We start from the raw sequence: 20,025 nt of genomic DNA on the forward strand, positions 1-20,025 counted from the left end.
AGGGCACTTCAGCCCAAGGCCGCCCCACGTTAACCTAACCTGCATGTCTTTGGACTGTGGGGGAAACCGGAGCACCCGGAAGAAACCCACGCGGACACGGGGAGAACATGCAAACTCCACACAGAAAGGCCCTCGCCGGCCACGGGGCTCGAACCCAGGACCTTCTTGCTGTGAAGCGACAGCGCTAACCACTACACCACCGTGCCGCCCTGAATGAGTCATTCAGTCAGAGAGTCAGTGGTTTGGAGAGTATTAGAGTCAGTATGTCAGTGATTCAGTGGAATCAGAGAGTTAATGATTCAGTAGGTCAGATATTATGTGAGAGTCAGTAAGCCATAGAGTCTGTGACTTGGTGCGTTAGTGAATGGGTGCGTTAGTGGCTCAGTGCAATATTGATTCAGTGTGTTAGTGATTCAGTGACTCAGTGCATTCGTGACTCCGTGAGTTAGTGAGTCGGTGCATAAGTGATTTAGTGAGTTAGTGACTCAGTCAGTTAGTGGCTTAATGCGTTAGTGACTCAGTGAGTTAGTGACTCAGTGCATTAGTGACTCCATGAGTTAGTAATTTGGTGCATTTGTGATTCATTGATTTCGTGACTCGGTGCGTTAGTGACTCAGTGAGTTAAGGCCAATTTATGCTGACAACCCAGTCCTTGCAGACGGTGTCGCAGATAGTGTCTGCGTAGCCCCCCGACCTTCGCAGACGCTCTGCGCGCACCTCCCAAAAATTGTGACCACCGCAGAAGCCTCGCAGACAGCGTCGCAGACAAGATGGCTCTGATTGGTCCACTCTACATCCGCTGTACATGCACTTCCGCTTCACTACTTTCCCGGTTTGTTTTGTTTTCATGACCACCATTTTTAAAAACACGAGCGAAGATGGAGCAGCATGAAGAGCGGTTGATTGAGGAAGTACGTACATCTATACGACTCCAGTTCTAGTCATTATAAAAAATAAAACAAAGTTCTAGTCATTATAAGTAACCGGAGGATAAACACTCCACTAACCACACCCACCAACTACTACTAGCGACTTCGCGCCCCCTTGCGTTGTGTCAGTGAATAACATCGCGCATGCCTATTATCCCCGCTCAACAATAAATTACAACTGTCTGCGAAAAGCTATCTGCGAAAGCCATGTCACAAGAGCATGCAGAGGCCTTTAGTCAGCCGGTGCGTTAGTGATTCAGTGAGTTAGTGGCTCAGTGCATTAGTGACTCCGTGAGTTAGTGATTTGGTGCATTTGTGATTCATTGATTTCGTGACTCGGTGCATTAGTGACTCAGTGAGTTAGTCAGTGGGTGTGTTAGTGATTCAGTGAGTTAGTGGCTCAGTGCATTAGTGACTCAGTGAGTTAGTCAGTGGGTGTGTTAGTGATTCAGTGAGTTAGTGGCTCAGTGCATTAGTGACTTCGTGAGTTAGTGATTTGGTGCATTTGTGATTCATTGATTTCGTGACTCGGTGTATTCGTGACTCGGTGAATTAGTCAGTGGGTGCGTTAGTGATTCAGTGAGTTAGTGGCTCAGTGCGTTAGTGACTCTGTGAGTTAGTGATTTGGTGCATTTGTGATTCATTGATTTCGTGACTCGGTGCATTAGTGACTCAGTGAGTTAGTCAGTTGGTACGTTAGTGGCTCAGTGCGTTTGTGACTCAGTGAGTTAGTGGCTCAGTGCGTTAGTGGCTTAGTGAGTTAGTGGCTCAGTGCATTAGTGGCTCAGTATGTTAGTGACTCAGTGCGTTAGTGACTCAGTGAGTTAGTCAGTCGGTGTGTTAGTGACTCAGTGATTTAGTGACTCAGTGCGTTAGTGACTCAGTGAGTTAGTGGCTCAGTATGTTAGTGGCTCAGTGCGTTAGTGACTCAGTGAGTTAGTGGCTCAGTGTGTTAGTGACTCAGTGAGTTAGTCAGTCGGTGTATTAGTGACTCAGTGATTTAGTGGCTCAGTGCATTAGTGACTCAGTGAGTTAGTCAGTTGGTACGTTAGTGGCTCAGTGCATTAGTGACTCAGTTAGTGGTTCAGTGCGTTAGTGGCTCAGTGAGTTAGTGACTCAGTGAGTTAGTCAGTCGGTGTGTTAGTGACTCAGTGATTTTAGTGGCTCAGTGCATTAGTGACTCAGTGAGTTAGTCAGTTGGTACATTAGTGGCTCAGTGCGTTAGTGGCTTAGTGAGTTAGTGGCTTAGTGCATTAGTGACTCAGTGAGTTTGTGGCTCAGCCCATGTTTACATTAGACCGTATCAGCGGATCATCAGATTAACGTTTTTAAAACGATTAGTGTGCACACAGCAACACCAATACACGATTTGCGTGCACACAGCAACGCCAATACACGGATACGCTCAGCTCCGCAGGCATCCTGCGCTCCAAATCACTCCGCCCTGAACAGCGAGTGCCCTCTGGAGGGTGCGCACTCCGGCCCTGCGCAGCTCACAGAGCACGCGAGTGAAGTGCACGAGCAGTGATTCGGGACTGAGCCGCTGTGTGTGTGATCCCAGCGCATATCACTTACTACTTGCAAGTGGAAGGATGGCAAGCCTAAAGACAATCATAACTACACAATGGGCAGTATTTGCATCAGTATTTGCAGTATTTTCATACTTTTATACTCTTTAATGAAAGGCGATACAAGGCGGAAGTACGCGCCGTTTTTCAGCAGTCGCGTCACATGACCAATGCCAGCGAATCAGGAAGGTGGATGTCACAGTGACGTTGTCCAATGACGACGCCAGCTAGAGCTCAGCACAGCGTATCCGCGTATTCTCAGTGTTTACACAGCACCGGAGCTGACACGATCTGGATTGAATACGTGGACCCTGGCGGATTCCCGTTTCCCGGCGTTTCCAGGCGGTTTAATGTAAACGGACAGTGCATCCGCGAAGAAAACGAGACAGATACGGTCTAATGTAAACTTGGCCTCAGTGCGTTAGTGACTCAGTGAGTTAGTCAGTTGGTGTGTTAGTGACTCACTGAGTTAGTGGCTCAGTGCATTAGTGACTCAGTGAGTTAGTCAGTCGGTGTGTTAGTGACTCAGTGAGTTAGTGGCTCAGTGCATTAGTGACTCAGTGAGTTAGTCAGTGGGTGCGTTAGTGATTCAGTGAGTTAGTGGCTCAGTGCATTAGTGACTTTGTGAGTTAGTGATTTGGTGCATTTGTGATTCATTGATTTCGTGACTCGGTGTATTCGTGACTCGGTGAATTAGTCAGTGGGTGCGTTAGTGATTCAGTGAGTTAGTGGCTCAGTGCGTTAGTGACTCTGTGAGTTAGTGATTTGGTGCATTTGTGATTCATTGATTTCGTGACTCGGTGCATTAGTGACTCAGTGAGTTAGTCAGTCAGTGTGTTAGTGACTCAGTGATTTAGTGGCTCAGTGCATTAGTGACTCAGTGAGTTAGTGGCTCAGTACATTAGTGACTCAGTGAGTTAGTGGCTCAGTACGTTAGTGACTCAGTGAGTTAGTGGCTCACTGCATTAGTGACTCAGTGATTTAGTGGCTCCATGCATTAGTGACTCAGTGAGTTAGTCAGTTGGTACGTTAGTGGCTCTGTGCGTTAGTGACTCAGTACGTTAGTGGCTCAGTGCCTTAGTGACCTCAGTGCATTAGTGGCTCAGTGAGTTAGTCAGTCGGTGTGTTAGTGACAGTGATTTAGTGGCTCAGTGCATTAGTGAGTTAGTGCGTTAGTGACTCAGTGAGTTTGTGGCTCAGTGCATTAGTGACTCAGTGAGTTACTCAGTCGGTGTGTTAGTGACTCAGTGAGTTACTGGCTCAGTGCATTAGTGACTCAGTGAGTTAGTGGCTCAGTGCGTTAGTGACTCAGTGAGTTAGTGGCTCAGTGCGTTAGTGACTCAGTGAGTTAGTCAATCAGTGTGTTAGTGACTCAGTGCATTAGTGACTCAGTGAGTTAGTGGCTCAGTGTGTTAGTGGCTCAGTGCGTTAGTGACTCAGTGAGTTAGTCAGTCGGTGCATTAGTGACTCAGTGCATTAGTGACTCAGTGAGTTAGTCAGTCGGTGTTTTAGTGACTCAGTGATTTAGTGGCTCAGTGCATTAGTGACTCAGTGCGTTAGTGACTCAGTGCGTTAGTGGCTCAGTGCGTTAGTGGCTCAGTGCATTAGTGACTCAGTGAGTTAGTCATTCAGTGTGTTAGTGACTCAGTGATTTAGTGGCTCAGTGCATTAGTGACTCAGTGAGTTAGTGGCTCAGTGCGTTAGTGACTCAGTGAGTTAATCAGTCGGTGCATTAGTGGCTCAGTGCGTTAGTGGCTCAGTGCATTAGTGACTCAGTGAGTTAGTCAGTCGGTGTGTTAGTGACTCAGTGATGTAGTGGCTCAGTACGTTAGTGACTCACTGAGTTAGTGGCTCAGTACGTTAGTGACTCAGTGCATTAGTGGCTCAGTACTTTAGTGACTCAGTGAGTTAGTGGCTCAGTGCGTTAGTGACTCAGTGCATTAGTGACTCAGTGAGTTAATGGCTCAGTATGTTAGTGACTCACTGAGTTAGTGGCTCAGTACGTTAGTGACTCAGTGCATTAGTGGCTCAGTGCATTAGTGACTCAGTGAGTTAGTGGCTCAGTGCGTTAATGACTCAGTATGTTAGTGGCTCAGTGTGTTAGTGACTTAGTGAGTTCGTGGCTCAGTGCATTAGTGACTCAGTGAGTTAGTGGCTCAGTGCATTAGTGACTCAGTGAGTTAGTGGCTCAATGCGTTAGTGACTCAGTGAGTTCGTGGCGTAGTGCGTTAGTGACTCTGTGAGTTAGTGGCTCAGTGCGTTAGTGGCTCAGTGCATTAGTGACTCAGTTAGTTAGTGGCTCAGTGCGTTAGTGACTCACTGAGTTGGTGGCTCAGAATGTTAGTGACTCAATGCATTAGTGACTCAGTGAGTTAGTGGCTCAATGCGTTAGTGACTCAGTGAGTTAGTGGCTCAGTGCATTAGTGACTCAGTGAGATAGTGGCTCAGTGCGTTAGTGACTCAGTGCATTAGTGATTCAGTGAGTTAGTGGCTCAGTACGTTAGTGACTCACTGAGTTGGTGGCTCAGAACGTTAGTGACTCAGTGCATTAGTGACTCAGGGAGTTAGTGGCTCAGTGCGTTAGTGACTCAGTGAGTTAGTGGCTCAGTGCATTAGTGACTCAGTGAGTTAGTGGCTCAGTGAGTTAGTTGCTCATTGCATTAGTGACTCAGTGCATTCGTGATTCAGTGAGTTAGTGGCTCAGTACGTTAGTGACTCACTGAGTTGGTGGCTCAGAACGTTAGTGACTCAATGCATTAGTGACTCAGTGAGTTAGTGGCTCAATGCGTTAGTGACTCAGTGAGTTTGTGGCTCAGTGCATTAGTGACTCAATAAGTTAGTGGCTCAGTACGTTAGTGACTCAGTGAGTTAATGGCTCAGTACGTTAGTGACTCACTGAATTAGTGGCTCAGTACGTTAGTGACTCAATGCATTAGTGACTCAGTGAGTTAGTGGCTCAATGCGTTAGTGACTCAGTGAGTTCGTGGCTCAGTGCGTTAGTGACTCAGTGCATTAGTGACTCAGTGAGTTAGTGACTCAATGCGTTAGTGACTCAGTGAGTTCATGGCTCAGTGCGTTAGTGACTCACTGAGTTAGTGGCTCAGTACGTTAGTGACTCACTGAGTTAGTGGCTCAGTACGTTAGTGACTCAGTGCATTAGTGACTCAGTGAGTTAGTGGCTCAATGCGTTAGTGACTCAGTGCATTAGTGACTCAGTGAGTTAGTGGCTTAGTACGTTAGTGGCTCACTGAGTTGGTGGCTCAGAACGTTAGTGACTCAGTGAGTTAGTGGCCCAATGCGTTAGTGGCTCAGTGCATTAGTGACTCAGTAAGTTAGTGACTCAGTGCATTAGTGACTCAGTGAGTTAGTGGCTCAGTACGTTAGTGACTCAGTGAGTTAGTGGCCCAATGCGTTAGTGACTCAGTGAGTTAGTGACTCAGTGCATTAGTGACTCAGTGAGTTAGTGGCTCAGAACGTTAGTGACTCAGTGAGTTAGTGGCCCAATGCGTTAGTGACTCAGTGAGTTAGTGACTCAGTGCATTAGTGACTCAGTGAGTTAGTGACTCAATGCGTTAGTGACTCAGTGAGTTCGTGGCTCAGTGCGTTAGTGACTCAGTGCATTAATGACTCAGTGCATTAGTGACTGTGTGAGTTTGTGACTCAATGCGTTAGTGACTCAGTGAGTTCGTGGCTCAGTGCGTTAGTGACTCACTGAGTTTGTGGCTCAGTATGTTAGTGACTCACTGAGTTAGTGGCTCAGTACGTTAGTGACTCAGTGCGTTAGTGGCTCAGTGCATTAGTGACTCAGTGAGTTAGTGGCTCAGTACGTTAGTGACTCAGTGCATTAGTGACTCAGTGAGTTAGTGGCTCAATGCGTTAGCGGCTCAGTCCATTAGTGAGTCAGTGAGTTAGTGGCTCAGTGCTTTAGTGGCTCAGTGCGTTAGTGACTCAGTGAGTTAGTGGCTCAATGCGTTAGTGACTCAGTGAGTTAATGGCTCAGTGCGTTAGTGACTCAGTGAGTTAGTGGCTCAATGCATTAGTGACTCAGTGAGTTAGTGGCTCAGTACGTTAGTGACTCAGTTAGTTAGTGGCTCAGTGCGTTAGTGACTCAGTGCATTAGTGACTCAGTGAGTTAATGGCTCAGTATGTTAGTGACTCACTGAGTTAGTGGCTCAGCACGTTAGTGACTCAGTGAGTTAGTGGCTCAGTGCGTTAGTGACTCAGTGAGTTCGTGGCTCAGTGCGTTAGTGACTCAGTGAGTTAGTGGCTCAGTGCGTTAGTGAGTTTGTGGCTCAGTGCGTTAGTAACTCAGTGAGTTAGTGGCTCAGTGCATTAGTGACTCAGTGAGTTAGTGGCTCAGTGCGTTAGTGACTCAGTGAGTTCGTGGCTCAGTGCGTTAGTGACTCAGTGAGTTAGTGGCTCAGTGCGTTAGTGACTCAGTGAGTTAGTGGCTCAGTGCGTTAGTGAGTTAGTGGCTCAGTACGTTAGTAACTCAGTGAGTTAGTGGCTCAGTGCATTAGTGACTCAGTGAGTTAGTGGCTCAGTGAGTTAGTGGCTCAGTGAGTTAGTGGCTCAGTGAGTTAGTGGCTCAGTGCGTTAGTGACTCGGTGAGTTAGTGGCTCAGTACGTTAGTGACTCACTGAGTTGGTGGCTCAGAACGTTAGTGACTCAATGCATTAGTGACTCACGAGTTAGTGGCTCAATGCGTTAGTGACTCAGTGAGTTTGTGGCTCAGTGCATTAGTGACTCAGTAAGTTAGTGGCTCAGTACGTTAGTGACTCACTGAATTGGTGGCTCAGTACGTTAGTGACTCAGTGCATTAGTGACTCAGTGAGTTAGTGGCTCAATGCGTTAGTGACTCAGTGAGTTCGTGGCTCAGTGCGTTAGTGACTCAGTGAGTTAGTGACTCAGTGAGTTAGTCACTCAATGCGTTAGTGACTCAGTGAGTTCGTGGCTCAGTGCGTTAGTGACTCACTGAGTTAGTGGCTCAGTACGTTAGTGACTCACTGAGTTAGTGGCTCAGTATGTTAGTGACTCAGTGAGTTAGTGGCTCAATGCGTTAGTGACTCAGTGCATTAGTGACTCAGTGAGTTAGTGGCTCAGTACGTTAGTGACTCACTGAGTTAGTGGCTCAGTATGTTAGTGACTCAGTGAGTTAGTGGCTCAATGCGTTAGTGACTCAGTGCATTAGTGACTCAGTGAGTTAATGGCTCAGTACGTTAGTGACTCACTGAATTAGTGGCTCAGTACGTTAGTGACTCAATGCATTAGTGACTCAGTGAGTTAGTGGCTCAATGCGTTAGTGACTCAGTGAGTTCGTGGCTCAGTGCGTTAGTGACTCAGTGCATTAGTGACTCAGTGAGTTAGTGACTCAATGCGTTAGTGACTCAGTGAGTTCATGGCTCAGTGCGTTAGTGACTCACTGAGTTAGTGGCTCAGTACGTTAGTGACTCACTGAGTTAGTGGCTCAGTACGTTAGTGACTCAGTGCATTAGTGACTCAGTGAGTTAGTGGCTCAATGCGTTAGTGACTCAGTGCATTAGTGACTCAGTGAGTTAGTGGCTTAGTACGTTAGTGGCTCACTGAGTTGGTGGCTCAGAACGTTAGTGACTCAGTGAGTTAGTGGCCCAATGCGTTAGTGGCTCAGTGCATTAGTGACTCAGTAAGTTAGTGACTCAGTGCATTAGTGACTCAGTGAGTTAGTGGCTCAGTACGTTAGTGACTCAGTGAGTTAGTGGCCCAATGCGTTAGTGACTCAGTGAGTTAGTGACTCAGTGCATTAGTGACTCAGTGAGTTAGTGGCTCAGAACGTTAGTGACTCAGTGAGTTAGTGGCCCAGTGAGTTAGTGACTCAGTGCATTAGTGACTCAGTGAGTTAGTGACTCAATGCGTTAGTGACTCAGTGAGTTCGTGGCTCAGTGCGTTAGTGACTCAGTGCATTAATGACTCAGTGCATTAGTGACTGTGTGAGTTTGTGACTCAATGCGTTAGTGACTCAGTGAGTTCGTGGCTCAGTGCGTTAGTGACTCACTGAGTTTGTGGCTCAGTATGTTAGTGACTCACTGAGTTAGTGGCTCAGTACGTTAGTGACTCAGTGCGTTAGTGGCTCAGTGCATTAGTGACTCAGTGAGTTAGTGGCTCAGTACGTTAGTGACTCAGTGCATTAGTGACTCAGTGAGTTAGTGGCTCAATGCGTTAGCGGCTCAGTCCATTAGTGAGTCAGTGAGTTAGTGGCTCAGTGCTTTAGTGGCTCAGTGCGTTAGTGACTCAGTGAGTTAGTGGCTCAATGCGTTAGTGACTCAGTGAGTTAATGGCTCAGTGCGTTAGTGACTCAGTGAGTTAGTGGCTCAATGCATTAGTGACTCAGTGAGTTAGTGGCTCAGTACGTTAGTGACTCAGTTAGTTAGTGGCTCAGTGCGTTAGTGACTCAGTGCATTAGTGACTCAGTGAGTTAATGGCTCAGTATGTTAGTGACTCACTGAGTTAGTGGCTCAGCACGTTAGTGACTCAGTGAGTTAGTGGCTCAGTGCGTTAGTGACTCAGTGAGTTCGTGGCTCAGTGCGTTAGTGACTCAGTGAGTTAGTGGCTCAGTGCGTTAGTGAGTTTGTGGCTCAGTGCGTTAGTAACTCAGTGAGTTAGTGGCTCAGTGCATTAGTGACTCAGTGAGTTAGTGGCTCAGTGCGTTAGTGACTCAGTGAGTTCGTGGCTCAGTGCGTTAGTGACTCAGTGAGTTAGTGGCTCAGTGCGTTAGTGACTCAGTGAGTTAGTGGCTCAGTGCGTTAGTGAGTTAGTGGCTCAGTACGTTAGTAACTCAGTGAGTTAGTGGCTCAGTGCATTAGTGACTCAGTGAGTTAGTGGCTCAGTGAGTTAGTGGCTCAGTGAGTTAGTGGCTCAGTGAGTTAGTGGCTCAGTGCGTTAGTGACTCGGTGAGTTAGTGGCTCAGTACGTTAGTGACTCACTGAGTTGGTGGCTCAGAACGTTAGTGACTCAATGCATTAGTGACTCACGAGTTAGTGGCTCAATGCGTTAGTGACTCAGTGAGTTTGTGGCTCAGTGCATTAGTGACTCAGTAAGTTAGTGGCTCAGTACGTTAGTGACTCACTGAATTGGTGGCTCAGTACGTTAGTGACTCAGTGCATTAGTGACTCAGTGAGTTAGTGGCTCAATGCGTTAGTGACTCAGTGAGTTCGTGGCTCAGTGCGTTAGTGACTCAGTGAGTTAGTGACTCAGTGAGTTAGTCACTCAATGCGTTAGTGACTCAGTGAGTTCGTGGCTCAGTGCGTTAGTGACTCACTGAGTTAGTGGCTCAGTACGTTAGTGACTCACTGAGTTAGTGGCTCAGTATGTTAGTGACTCAGTGAGTTAGTGGCTCAATGCGTTAGTGACTCAGTGCATTAGTGACTCAGTGAGTTAGTGGCTCAGTACGTTAGTGACTCAGTGAGTTGGTGGCTCAGTACGTTAGTGACTCAGTGAGTTGGTGGCTCAGAATGTTAGTGACTCAGTGAGTTAGTGACTCAGTGCATTAGTGACTCAGTGAGTTAGTGGCTCAGTGCGTTAGTGACTCAGTGAGTTAGTGGCTCAGTGCATTAGTGACTCAGTGAATTAGTGGCTCAGTGCGTTAGTGACTCAGTGAGTTCGTGGCTCAGTGCGTTAGTGACTCACTGAGTTAGTGGCTCAGTGCGTTAGTGAGTTAGTGGCTCAGTACGTTAGTAACTCAGTGAGTTAGTGGCTCAGTGCATTAGTGACTCAGTAAGTTAGTGGCTCAGTGAGTTAGTGGCTCAGTGAGTTAGTGGCTCAGTGCGTTAGTGACTCAGTGCATTAGTGACTCAGTGAGTTAGTGACTCAGTGAGTTAGTCACTCGATGCGTTAGTGACTCAGTGAGTTCGTGGCTCAGTGCGTTAGTGACTCACTGAGTTAGTGGCTCAGTACGTTAGTGACTCAGTGCATTAGTGACTCAGTGAGTTAGTGGCTCAATGCGTTAGTGACTCAGTGCATTAGTGACTCAGTGAGTTAGTGGCTCAGTACGTTAGTGACTCACTGAGTTGGTGGCTCAGAATGTTAGCGACTCAGTGAGTTAGTGACTCAGTGCATTAGTGACTCAGTGAGTTAGTCAGTTGGTGCATTAGTGATTCAGTGTGTTAGTGATTCAGTGTGTTAGTGATTCAGTGTGTTAGTGATTCAGTGTGTTAGTGATTCAGTGTGTTAGTGATTCAGTGTGTTAGTGATTCAGTGTGTTCGTGATTCAGTGTGTTTGTGATTCAGTGAGCCAGTGACAGTGTGGTGATTGAACCAGGTGTAATAATGTCCAGATAAGCTCATTTCTGTAAACGATGTCCAACTGCCTCTGAGGGTGTGTGTGTTTGAGATGATGGCAGAACCATATGTGAAGGTTGCCGGGGGCAACACAATCAGCTTATTAATATTAATGATACAAGTTCGGAATAATTAGTGTTCATCACTGAGTGAGCTGAGACCACACGTGTGTGTGTGTGTGTGTGTGTGTGTGCAGATTTGTTCTTCCTGAAAAAATCCTGCATGTGCACAGAGCTGAAGACACTGCACAGTGATGAAGGAAAGACAATTTGAGTTAAAAATGTAGTTTAAATGGAAAAGAGGAGAAAAGAAATAAAGAACGGACAAAAGAAAGACAACATGAGGAATAACATCACTGTGCTTGCATTAGACAGAGATGGTGTGTGTGCGCGTGTGTGTGTGTGAAGAGCTTGCTGAGGATCATGGTTTTCCCTTTGAACTGCTCCACTGGTGTATGTAGGTCACGGCTCTTCACCCTCGTTACTGATACACTCTCGTATTCTCTTTGATGTTTTCTCTCCTCGTGCTGCTGTCGCGTCCAAGTTTCTTCCTTTTTCCTCACTGGAGCAGAAAAATGAGGAAAATTGGGATTTTTTTTCATTTTTGGAAGAAAATACAGACTCATAATGATCCTCTTCATTAGCATTGTGTATTACTTTCACATGGCATATTCTAGTGCGTTACTGACCAAACCCAGGACCCAGGCGTGTGGTTTGGGACACGCCCACAATGGACTGATGTGCACTATATAGTGAGCAGGGTGCGAGGTTTGAGACATGCCCACAGCATTGCGTGACATCTCCTGTATTTTTTGCCCATGTGTGAATTTCTGAGTGGCTTTAAGTGTCTGAGTGAGTAAAAGGGTGCGCGCGTGTGTGTGTGTGCGCGTGCGTGTGTGTGTTTGCATGCCCTCTGTATCAGTGGTGTCTTGCCCCATGGCTGGAGTCCAGAACTTCATACAAAGCTGATCATTGATGAAAAGTGTGTGTGTGTGTGTGTGTGTGTGTGTGTGTGTGTGTGTGTGTGTGTGTGTGAATGAAGGATGCGTCTTGTGTTTGCAGGATGTCTTTGATTTGATTAAATGTGGTGTGTGCTTGTTTCCCCTCTGGCCTGAAGACCAAAGTGTGTGTGTGTGTGCGCAGACTGTCTTCCTTGTTCCCAGGAATAAATAGCAGATTAATGGTGTGTTTTGGGGTCTGTGCCCCTCGGTTCGGCCGATTGAGAGTGTGTGTGTGTGTGTTTATCTCGTTAGTGTTCGGCCTCCTTCCTTTCTGTTTGTTCTTCTAAAGAATGTTTTTTTTTCTCCATAAAAGTCCCGCTCTCATCATTTGTCTAGTGCCCTAACGTCGTGCCCTTCTCCCTCTGCCCTATTCCGACAAACCTCAGGGTGCACTGTGGGTATTGTTTACCTGATCGTTCTCACTGGTACATTGTGGAATATTCCACACTGGGATTTTTACATCTGACTGTAAATTGCTCTTAGTGTAGTGCACTATGTAGTGAATAGGGAGCTATTTCAGATACACACTCAATGTCCTTCATCTACACTTCATAGGGGCCATCCAGTAGGGACTCTTGACAAGTCCACTACAGATTCAGAAATTCAAGGAACTTCAGTGATGGAGTAAAGAAGGGCGGAGCTTGATTTAAATGTGATCATGTGATGTTAGCACGAGCTGATAGCATAAAAACTGGAATAACTTCACATTGTAATGGTGCAGCAACTCAACTGTAGCACTGTGCTAACGTTAGCAAGCTAATCAATTAGCTTAGCTCAATAACAATAATAACCCATTTCTCTCTGTCTCTCTCTCTCTCTCTCTCTCTCTGTGTTGGGGTCTCTCTCTCTGTCTCTCTCTCTCTCTCTCTCTCTCTCTGTCGGTGTCTCTGTTTCTGTCTCTCTCTCTCTCTCTGTCTCTGTCTTGCACTCTCTCTCTGTCTGTCTCTCTCTGTCTGTCTCTGTCTGTCTGTCTCTCTCTCGGTCTCGCTCTCTGTCTGTCTCTCTCTCTCTCTCTCTCTCTCTCTCTCTCTCTCTCTCTCTCAGATGGTGTTCACTCAGTCTCGGCTCAGTGTTTGCTGCAGGTCACTATTATCACGGATGAAATGCTCTCCAACAGCATCACACTCCGATTGGCAAACACCTCCCAGGAACGCTTCCTCTCCGTCCTATTGTCCGAGTTTTTGGAGGGCGTGGCTCACGTACTCTCCACCAACCGTGACGACGTCATCATCTTCAATGTCCAAGATGACACGGATGTCAGCGCCGCCATTTTAAATGTCAGTCTGTCTGTCTTCCGAATGGGCAATGGGGTTAGGGGTAGAGCCTCACGCCTGGTGCCTGTGGGGGCGGAGTTTATCGGCTCAGAGGAGCTCCAGGAGCGTCTTTACCTGAACCGGAGCCTGCTCGCGCACATTTCCTCTCAGCAGGTCCTGCCGTTTGACGACAACATCTGTCTGCGTGAACCATGTGAGAACTACATGAAGTGTGTGTCAGTGCTGAAGTTCGACAGCCTCGCACCGTTCATCAGCTCCAACACCATCCTGTTCCGCCCCATTCAGCCAATCACAGGCCTCCGCTGCCGCTGCCCACCCGGCTTCACTGGCGAGTTCTGCGAGACCGAGATCGACCTCTGCTACTCCAACCCGTGCGGGAACCACGGCGTGTGTCGCTCGCATGAGGGAGGGTTCACCTGCGAGTGTCTCGATGACTACACAGGTGAGTCTAGGGAATGGGCGGGGCTTAAACAGTATTTTATGGACTGGTCTCCATGTGAACGCTAAAGTAGTTTTTACTAGTTATGAGTTTATTTGAGAAAAAACAAGTGATAATTTCACTACTGAACTCATTAACAGCGCAGGGTGAACTGAACAGCGCACACACACCACTCGCTGCCACTCCTCTGGTGAAATGAGACCCTTAATCACTGAATCACATAAAATAAACAGTTAACAGCACGGAGCTCATAAGCAGAAGGTGACTTGTGGTTTTACGTCTAAACCCTGACTCATGGCCAACCCTCCACTCAGAGCCACGCCCCCACACACAAACACAGAGAGAGGGGCATGGCTGTGATATCAGGGCTGACCAAACCTTCTGGCCAAACGACCCCCCATGACCTCTGAGTCCTTTGTGTCCTGAGTTCTTGGTTCCTGTCTCACTGTAGCTCCAGATTCACTCCGTGTTCCTGAAGATTTTCCTGTTTGTTTTCTTGACTTTTGTTGTTCCACTGAATCCGAGTCACTTGATGGTGATGAGGACCGAGCTCCTGACTCACTCTGTTTTTATCACCGAGCTGCTTCGCTTGTATCAGGACAACAATAAAGACTAAAATATCACACACACACTCTTCAAAATCCTTCTTCAGAGTTCAAGTGATGTTTTCAAGATCAGTTTTTAAGGTAAATAAATAAAATAAAAGAAGAAATTAAGTTTCTCTCGTGACTCCTTTTTCGTCAACACTTCCTGGAGCCACCATGTTCATGTCGTGAACAGTGAAGGGAAGTGCATATCCTCCAGGTTAGCGTGTGTCCCTCTATGCCAGCGTTAGGGGGCGTGGCCTAAAGTTGAAAGGCGAAGCTGCAGGTCAGGAGCGATTCAGCTGAAAGTAAAGAGTCACATTTGATTTGGAGATTTATTTCATATTTCATACGAAATGAATTTTATACATGTGAATGTAAATGGTGTAACTGGCTCTGTCCCACATTCTCTCTCCTCCATCTGTCTCTGTCTCTGTGTGTGTGTGTGTGTGTGTGTGTGTGTGTGTGTGTGTGTGTGTGTGTTGGCTGTCAGTATGAATCATTAAGAGTGTTAAAAATGAACAGGGTCCCTGGGGACGTCTTTGTCTCTTATACAGAGATAAATGGATCACGAAACAATGCTGCTCTCCTCTCTGTGTGTGTGTGTGTGTGTGTGTGTGTGTGTGTGTGTGTGTGTGTGTGTGTGTGTGTTAGTCACTCTGTTGTGTTTGTTCCACTCAACATTGTATGCTGATGTAAGACTTTGAAACAACTTTCTCCATTGTGAATGATGATCTCCAAAAGACTCAAACAGCAGCTGGAACATTTTCACCTCACATCAGAACTCTGCGTCTCTCCATCGCTAAAAATCCTTCCTTACTACAGCGTACTGTTGGTTGCCATAGTTACCCTGTTACCTCCTGGATAGCACAGTATGTTGCACCATCTCTGATATAGAACCCATTTGATTAATCACTCATCAGGGACGGGGTAGAGGGGCTCAGGGATTCGGTTCGGAGTGGAGTCAACCAAACTCCGCCCCCACAGAGTTCCCAGTTCATAGAAAAGTATCAACTCTAGAGCGCGCGCACACACACACTCTCACACACACACACGCGCACACACACACACACACACACAGAGGCAGGTAATCAGTGCAGTGTGATGTGATTATACAGAGTATATGGAGTAAAATGCTTGATTGGCTCAAGAACCTCTGTGTGTGTGTCCTGCTGTTCAGGTTGATTGCGTGTGTGATTTGACTTTGTCTCCCACTGAGTGATAAGTGAACACCTGATTGGAATCGGTACTGCATCGTGTGGGTGTGTGAGTGGGTGGGTGTTGTGTTAGTGGGTCTAAACAGGAAGCCAGATGGAGAGAAGGAGGAGAATCATATAAATAACACAGAACACCGATCAATCAGAGACACAGAGAGAGATGTGGGGACGTGTCATACTGTGGCTGCATAGGAGACATGGATTAAAAGCATCTCTCTGTCATAACATTAAACCCACTGACAGGTCACGTGAATAAAATTGATTATCTCATTACAGGGGTGGGGTATATCAGGGGTGGGGTATATCAGGGGTGGGGTATATCAGGGATGGGGTATATTAGGGGTGGTGTATATTAGGGATGGGGTATATTAGGGATGGGGTATATTGGTGTGGGGTATATTAGGGGTGGTGTGTATTAGGGATGGGGTATATTGGTGTGGGGTATATTAGGGGTGGTGTATATTAGGGGTGGTGTATATTAGGGATGGGGTATATTGGTGTGGGGTATATTGGTGTGGGGTATATTAGGGGTGGTGTGTATTAGGGATGGGGTATATTGGTGTGGGGTATATTAGGGGTGGTGTATATTAGGGGTGGTGTATATTAGGGGTGGTGTATATTAGGGACGGGGTATATTGGTGTGGGGTATATTGGTGTGGGGTATATTAGGGGTGGTGTGTATTAGGGATGGGGTATATTAGGGATGGGGTATATTAGGGATGGGGTATATTGGTGTGGTGTATATTAGGGGTGGTGTATATTAGGGATGGGGTATATTGGTGTGGGGTATATTAGGGATGGGGTATATTAGGAGTGGCGTATTTCAGGGGTGGGTTATATTGGGGATGCGGTGTATTTGGGATGGGCTATATTGGGATGTGGTATATTAGGGGCGGGGTATATTAGGGGCGGAGTATATTGGGGTGGGGTATGTTGGTGTGGGGTATATCGGGGTGGGGTATATTGGGGTGGAGTGTATTTGGGATCGGGTATATTAGGGATGGGGTATATTAAGGATGGAGTATGTTGGGATGGGGTATGTTGGGGTGGGGTATGTCAGGGGTGGGGTATTTCAGGGATGGGGTATATTGGGGTGGAGTATTTGGGATGGGGTATATTAGGGATGGGCTATATTGGGGTGTGGTATATTGGGGTGGGATATGTTGGGATGGGGTATGATGGTGTGGGGTATATCGGGGTGGGGTATATCGGGGTGGGGTATATTGGGGTGGGGTATGTTGGTGTGGGGTATATCAGGGATGGGGTATATTGGGGTGGGGTATGATGGTGTGGGGTATATTGGTGTGGGGTATATTGGTGTGGGGTATATTGGTGTGGGGTATGTTGGGATGGGGTATGTTGGGGTGGGGTATATTGGTGTGGGGTATGTTGGTGTGGGGTATATCAGGGATGGGGTATATCGGGGTGGGATATGTTGGGATGGGGTATGTCGGTGTGGGGTATATTGGGGTGGGGTATGATGGTGTGGGGTATATCGGGGTGGGGTATGTTGGGATGGGGTATGTTGGGGTGGGGTATGTTGGTGTGGGGTATATTGGGGTGGGGTATATCGGGGTGGGGTATATCGGGGTGGGGTATATCGGGGTGGGATATATCGGGGTGGGATATGTTGGGATGGGGTATGTTGGTGTGGGGTATGTTGGTGTGGGGTATATCAGGGATGGGGTATATTGGGGTGGAGTGTATTTGGGATGGGGTAAATTAGGGGTGGAGTGTATTTGGGATGGGGTAAATTAGGGGTGGAGTGTATTTGGGATGGGGTATATTAGGGGTGGAGTGTATTTGGGATGGGGTAAATTAGGGGTGGAGTGTATTTGGGATGGGGTATATTAGGGGTGGAGTGTATTTGGGATGGGGTAAATTAGGGGTGGAGTGTATTTGGGATGGGGTATATTAGGGGTGGAGTGTATTTGGGATGGGGTAAATTAGGGGTGGGGTGTATTTGGGATGGGGTATATTAGGGGTGGGGTATAATAGGTAGCAAGAGAACAGTCAGTTCTTGAAGAAGTTGATGTGTTAGAAGCAGGAAGGTGGGTGAGTGTAAGGATCTGAGTGACTTTGATCAGGGCCAGATTGTGGTGGTGAGATGACTGACTGGGTCTGAACATCTCCAAAATGGAGCATCCTGTGGGGTGTTCGACGATTACTAAAACCCGTGACGTGGAACGGGACATGGTGTGACATCACTCACGGTCAGTGACCTCCCTGTCCTGTCATGGACCGGAATAATTGTCACAGACATATTATCGCTCACGGACATTGAACTCATGTCCCGTCCCGTCCCGTCCCGTCCCAGGGGATCTTACCTTAGCCATCCTGTCCTGTGTCACATCATCGTTTAGATACGCGTAGCATACTGTAGTTAAGAATAATCAAAAGAAAGAAAAGAAATAAATAACAAACAAATTAGTGTGTATGTGTTAATATTTATTTCTTCTTTGGTATTCCACGTTTGCTCTGACATTTGATACATTTTAAATTCTTTGCTTCATTAATTTCATCCTGGGTTTTATGCCGCAGTCCTTCACGTGATGGATGATACCACTGTTTATATTTAGTACAGCTGAAATACAGCTCGCTCTCCTCTGGCAGATGGCAGGAACAGTAGAACTGCTCCACTGCTGAGCCATGTTGCTTTTGGGATCCTATTAATATCTGTGGGTTATCAAAGAATGGAAATTGAACTAACTTTTTTCTTTGAAGCATTTTATTAGATGTTTCCTCATGACTGCTTTTTCATATATTATTGTTGATGGGCATCCGGCACTGCAAATGGAAAAGGCATTCGCAATGGCAAAGAGCCCACAGTCATTCCCATTACGTTGCATGTCACATGATCTATAATTAATGGTCAACAGTTTGGACTTGGGTGGCACAATTTACAGATTGCTTTGATCACTTTAAAGCCCACCCCACCCCACCCCACACTGTCAAAGACGTTAACTGTACTGTCTTTACAATCGACAGTTGAGAAAGTAATCCAGTGGTTTCCACGACCTTCCAAGTCAGTATTTATGATCCGGACCATCAGTCCACATATTGGCGGTGCTTTCATTGCATCACCCTCTATGCAAGAATACAGTCCCTGTATAGATGAGAACTGGTGTTTCATTGTCGTTGTTTATGACGTGATGCCACGTCCCATTCCATCCCGTTTCATTGTCCCATCATGTCCCGGTATTACGATGGCAGGATGACTCCTAGATTACATGAGTATGACATGAGAAGAAGAAATGACAAGTCAACACAAGAATTTTCAACAAATTATTTATTAATTAGCAAATTATATCCCATAACAGACAATAAGATACGTGTCCTGTCCTGTCCCCATGTCACAGTTCCGACCCATCCTGTATGTCACAGGTTTGTCCCGTCCCATCCTGTATCGCAGGGAGGTCACTGCCCGAGCAATAATATGTCACATCCCGTTATGTTCCGCGTCATGGGTTTTAGCAGCAACCAGGGTGTTCCTATGTAGGGGTTAGTACCAAACAAAAGTGGTCCAAGAATCGAAAGGACAACCAGTGAACCAGCAACAGGGTCATGGGCATCGAAGGCTCACTGATTCACATGGGGCGTGAAGGCTAGCGCATATGGTCCAATCCCACAGAAGAGCTACTGTATCTCAAACTGCTGAAAAAGAGAATGCTGGCTAAAACAGAAAGGTGTCAGTAATTCAGTAATGTTATTCACTTCACCGGTCAGTGGGTTTAATGTTATCACTGATCTGTGTGTGTGTGTGTGTGTGTGTGTGAGAGAGAGAGAGAGAATATTTCTGACCCTATTTCCTTCAAAGACTTGTTTCTGAGGGTGGACAGAATACATGAAGCTCCTCCTCCTCCTAATGAGTATTACATTTTACACACACACACACACACACACACACACACACACACACACACACACACAGAGTACAATATTTACCTTATTTTTACTTTATAAACAAAAAATTATTGTGCTAGAACATGTGCTGTGTGTGTGTGTGTGTAGAAAAGGAGTCAGTAATGAAATAAGAGGAGACAATGCCTCCTAGTGACACACTTTTGTACACACACACACACACACACACACACACACACACACACACACACACACACACAGAGTGACACAGTTTCTCTGCTCCTCATGACACACATATAAAATCAGAAGAGTGAAGGAGAGGAAGAGAGGAGACGTGTGAGAGCTCATTCGCATCGTATAGACAGGGCCTCAGTGGGAACACACACACACACACACTCATGAGTCTAGTATGAGCAACATTACTGAAAAGTGTGTTCCACAGAGAGTGGGCTGTGTCGGATGTGTTTTGGGACACGGCCCATGGAGATGCCACATCACACACTCGCAACATCATCACATCTTTCTTTGCACACCACTGATATCTGTCTGTCTCTCTCTGTCTGTCTCTCTGCAGGTGAGTGGTGTGTGGTGTCATCACGCTCAGGCCGCTGTGTGCCGGGTGTGTGTAAGAATGGGGGTGTGTGTGTGAACCTGTTGGTGGGGGGGTTCAGGTGCGAGTGTCCACCAGGAGCCTACGAGAAACCGTACTGTCACATGAGCACACGCAGCTTCCCCCCAAACACCTTCATCACCTTCAAGGGGCTGCGTCAGAGATTCCACTTCACGCTCACGCTCAGGTACCACACACACACACACACACACACAGTTATAAGTGATGGT

At 46.8% G+C, this 20,025-nt stretch overlaps 1 protein-coding gene across 4 annotated transcripts in view; it reads left to right on the forward strand.

The window, feature by feature from the left end:
- celsr2 (cadherin, EGF LAG seven-pass G-type receptor 2) overlaps nucleotides 1-20,025 on the forward strand; it is a 57,058-nt gene that overhangs the window by 15,746 nt on the left and 21,287 nt on the right. For all 4 annotated transcript variants that reach the window (XR_009651625.1, XM_060909963.1, XM_060909964.1 and 1 more), the window contains 2 exons: nucleotides 12,855-13,526; nucleotides 19,760-19,982. Coding sequence is in view for 3 of the 4 variants with exons in the window: in XM_060909963.1 (XP_060765946.1) it covers nucleotides 12,855-13,526; nucleotides 19,760-19,982 (895 nt within the window). In the remaining variant the exon portion in view is untranslated. The remainder of the gene's footprint in view (nucleotides 1-12,854; nucleotides 13,527-19,759; nucleotides 19,983-20,025) is intronic.

This window comes from Neoarius graeffei, chromosome 26 (assembly GCF_027579695.1).
Source record: "Neoarius graeffei isolate fNeoGra1 chromosome 26, fNeoGra1.pri, whole genome shotgun sequence".
In the NCBI taxonomy this organism is placed as follows: Eukaryota; Metazoa; Chordata; class Actinopteri; order Siluriformes; family Ariidae; genus Neoarius; species Neoarius graeffei.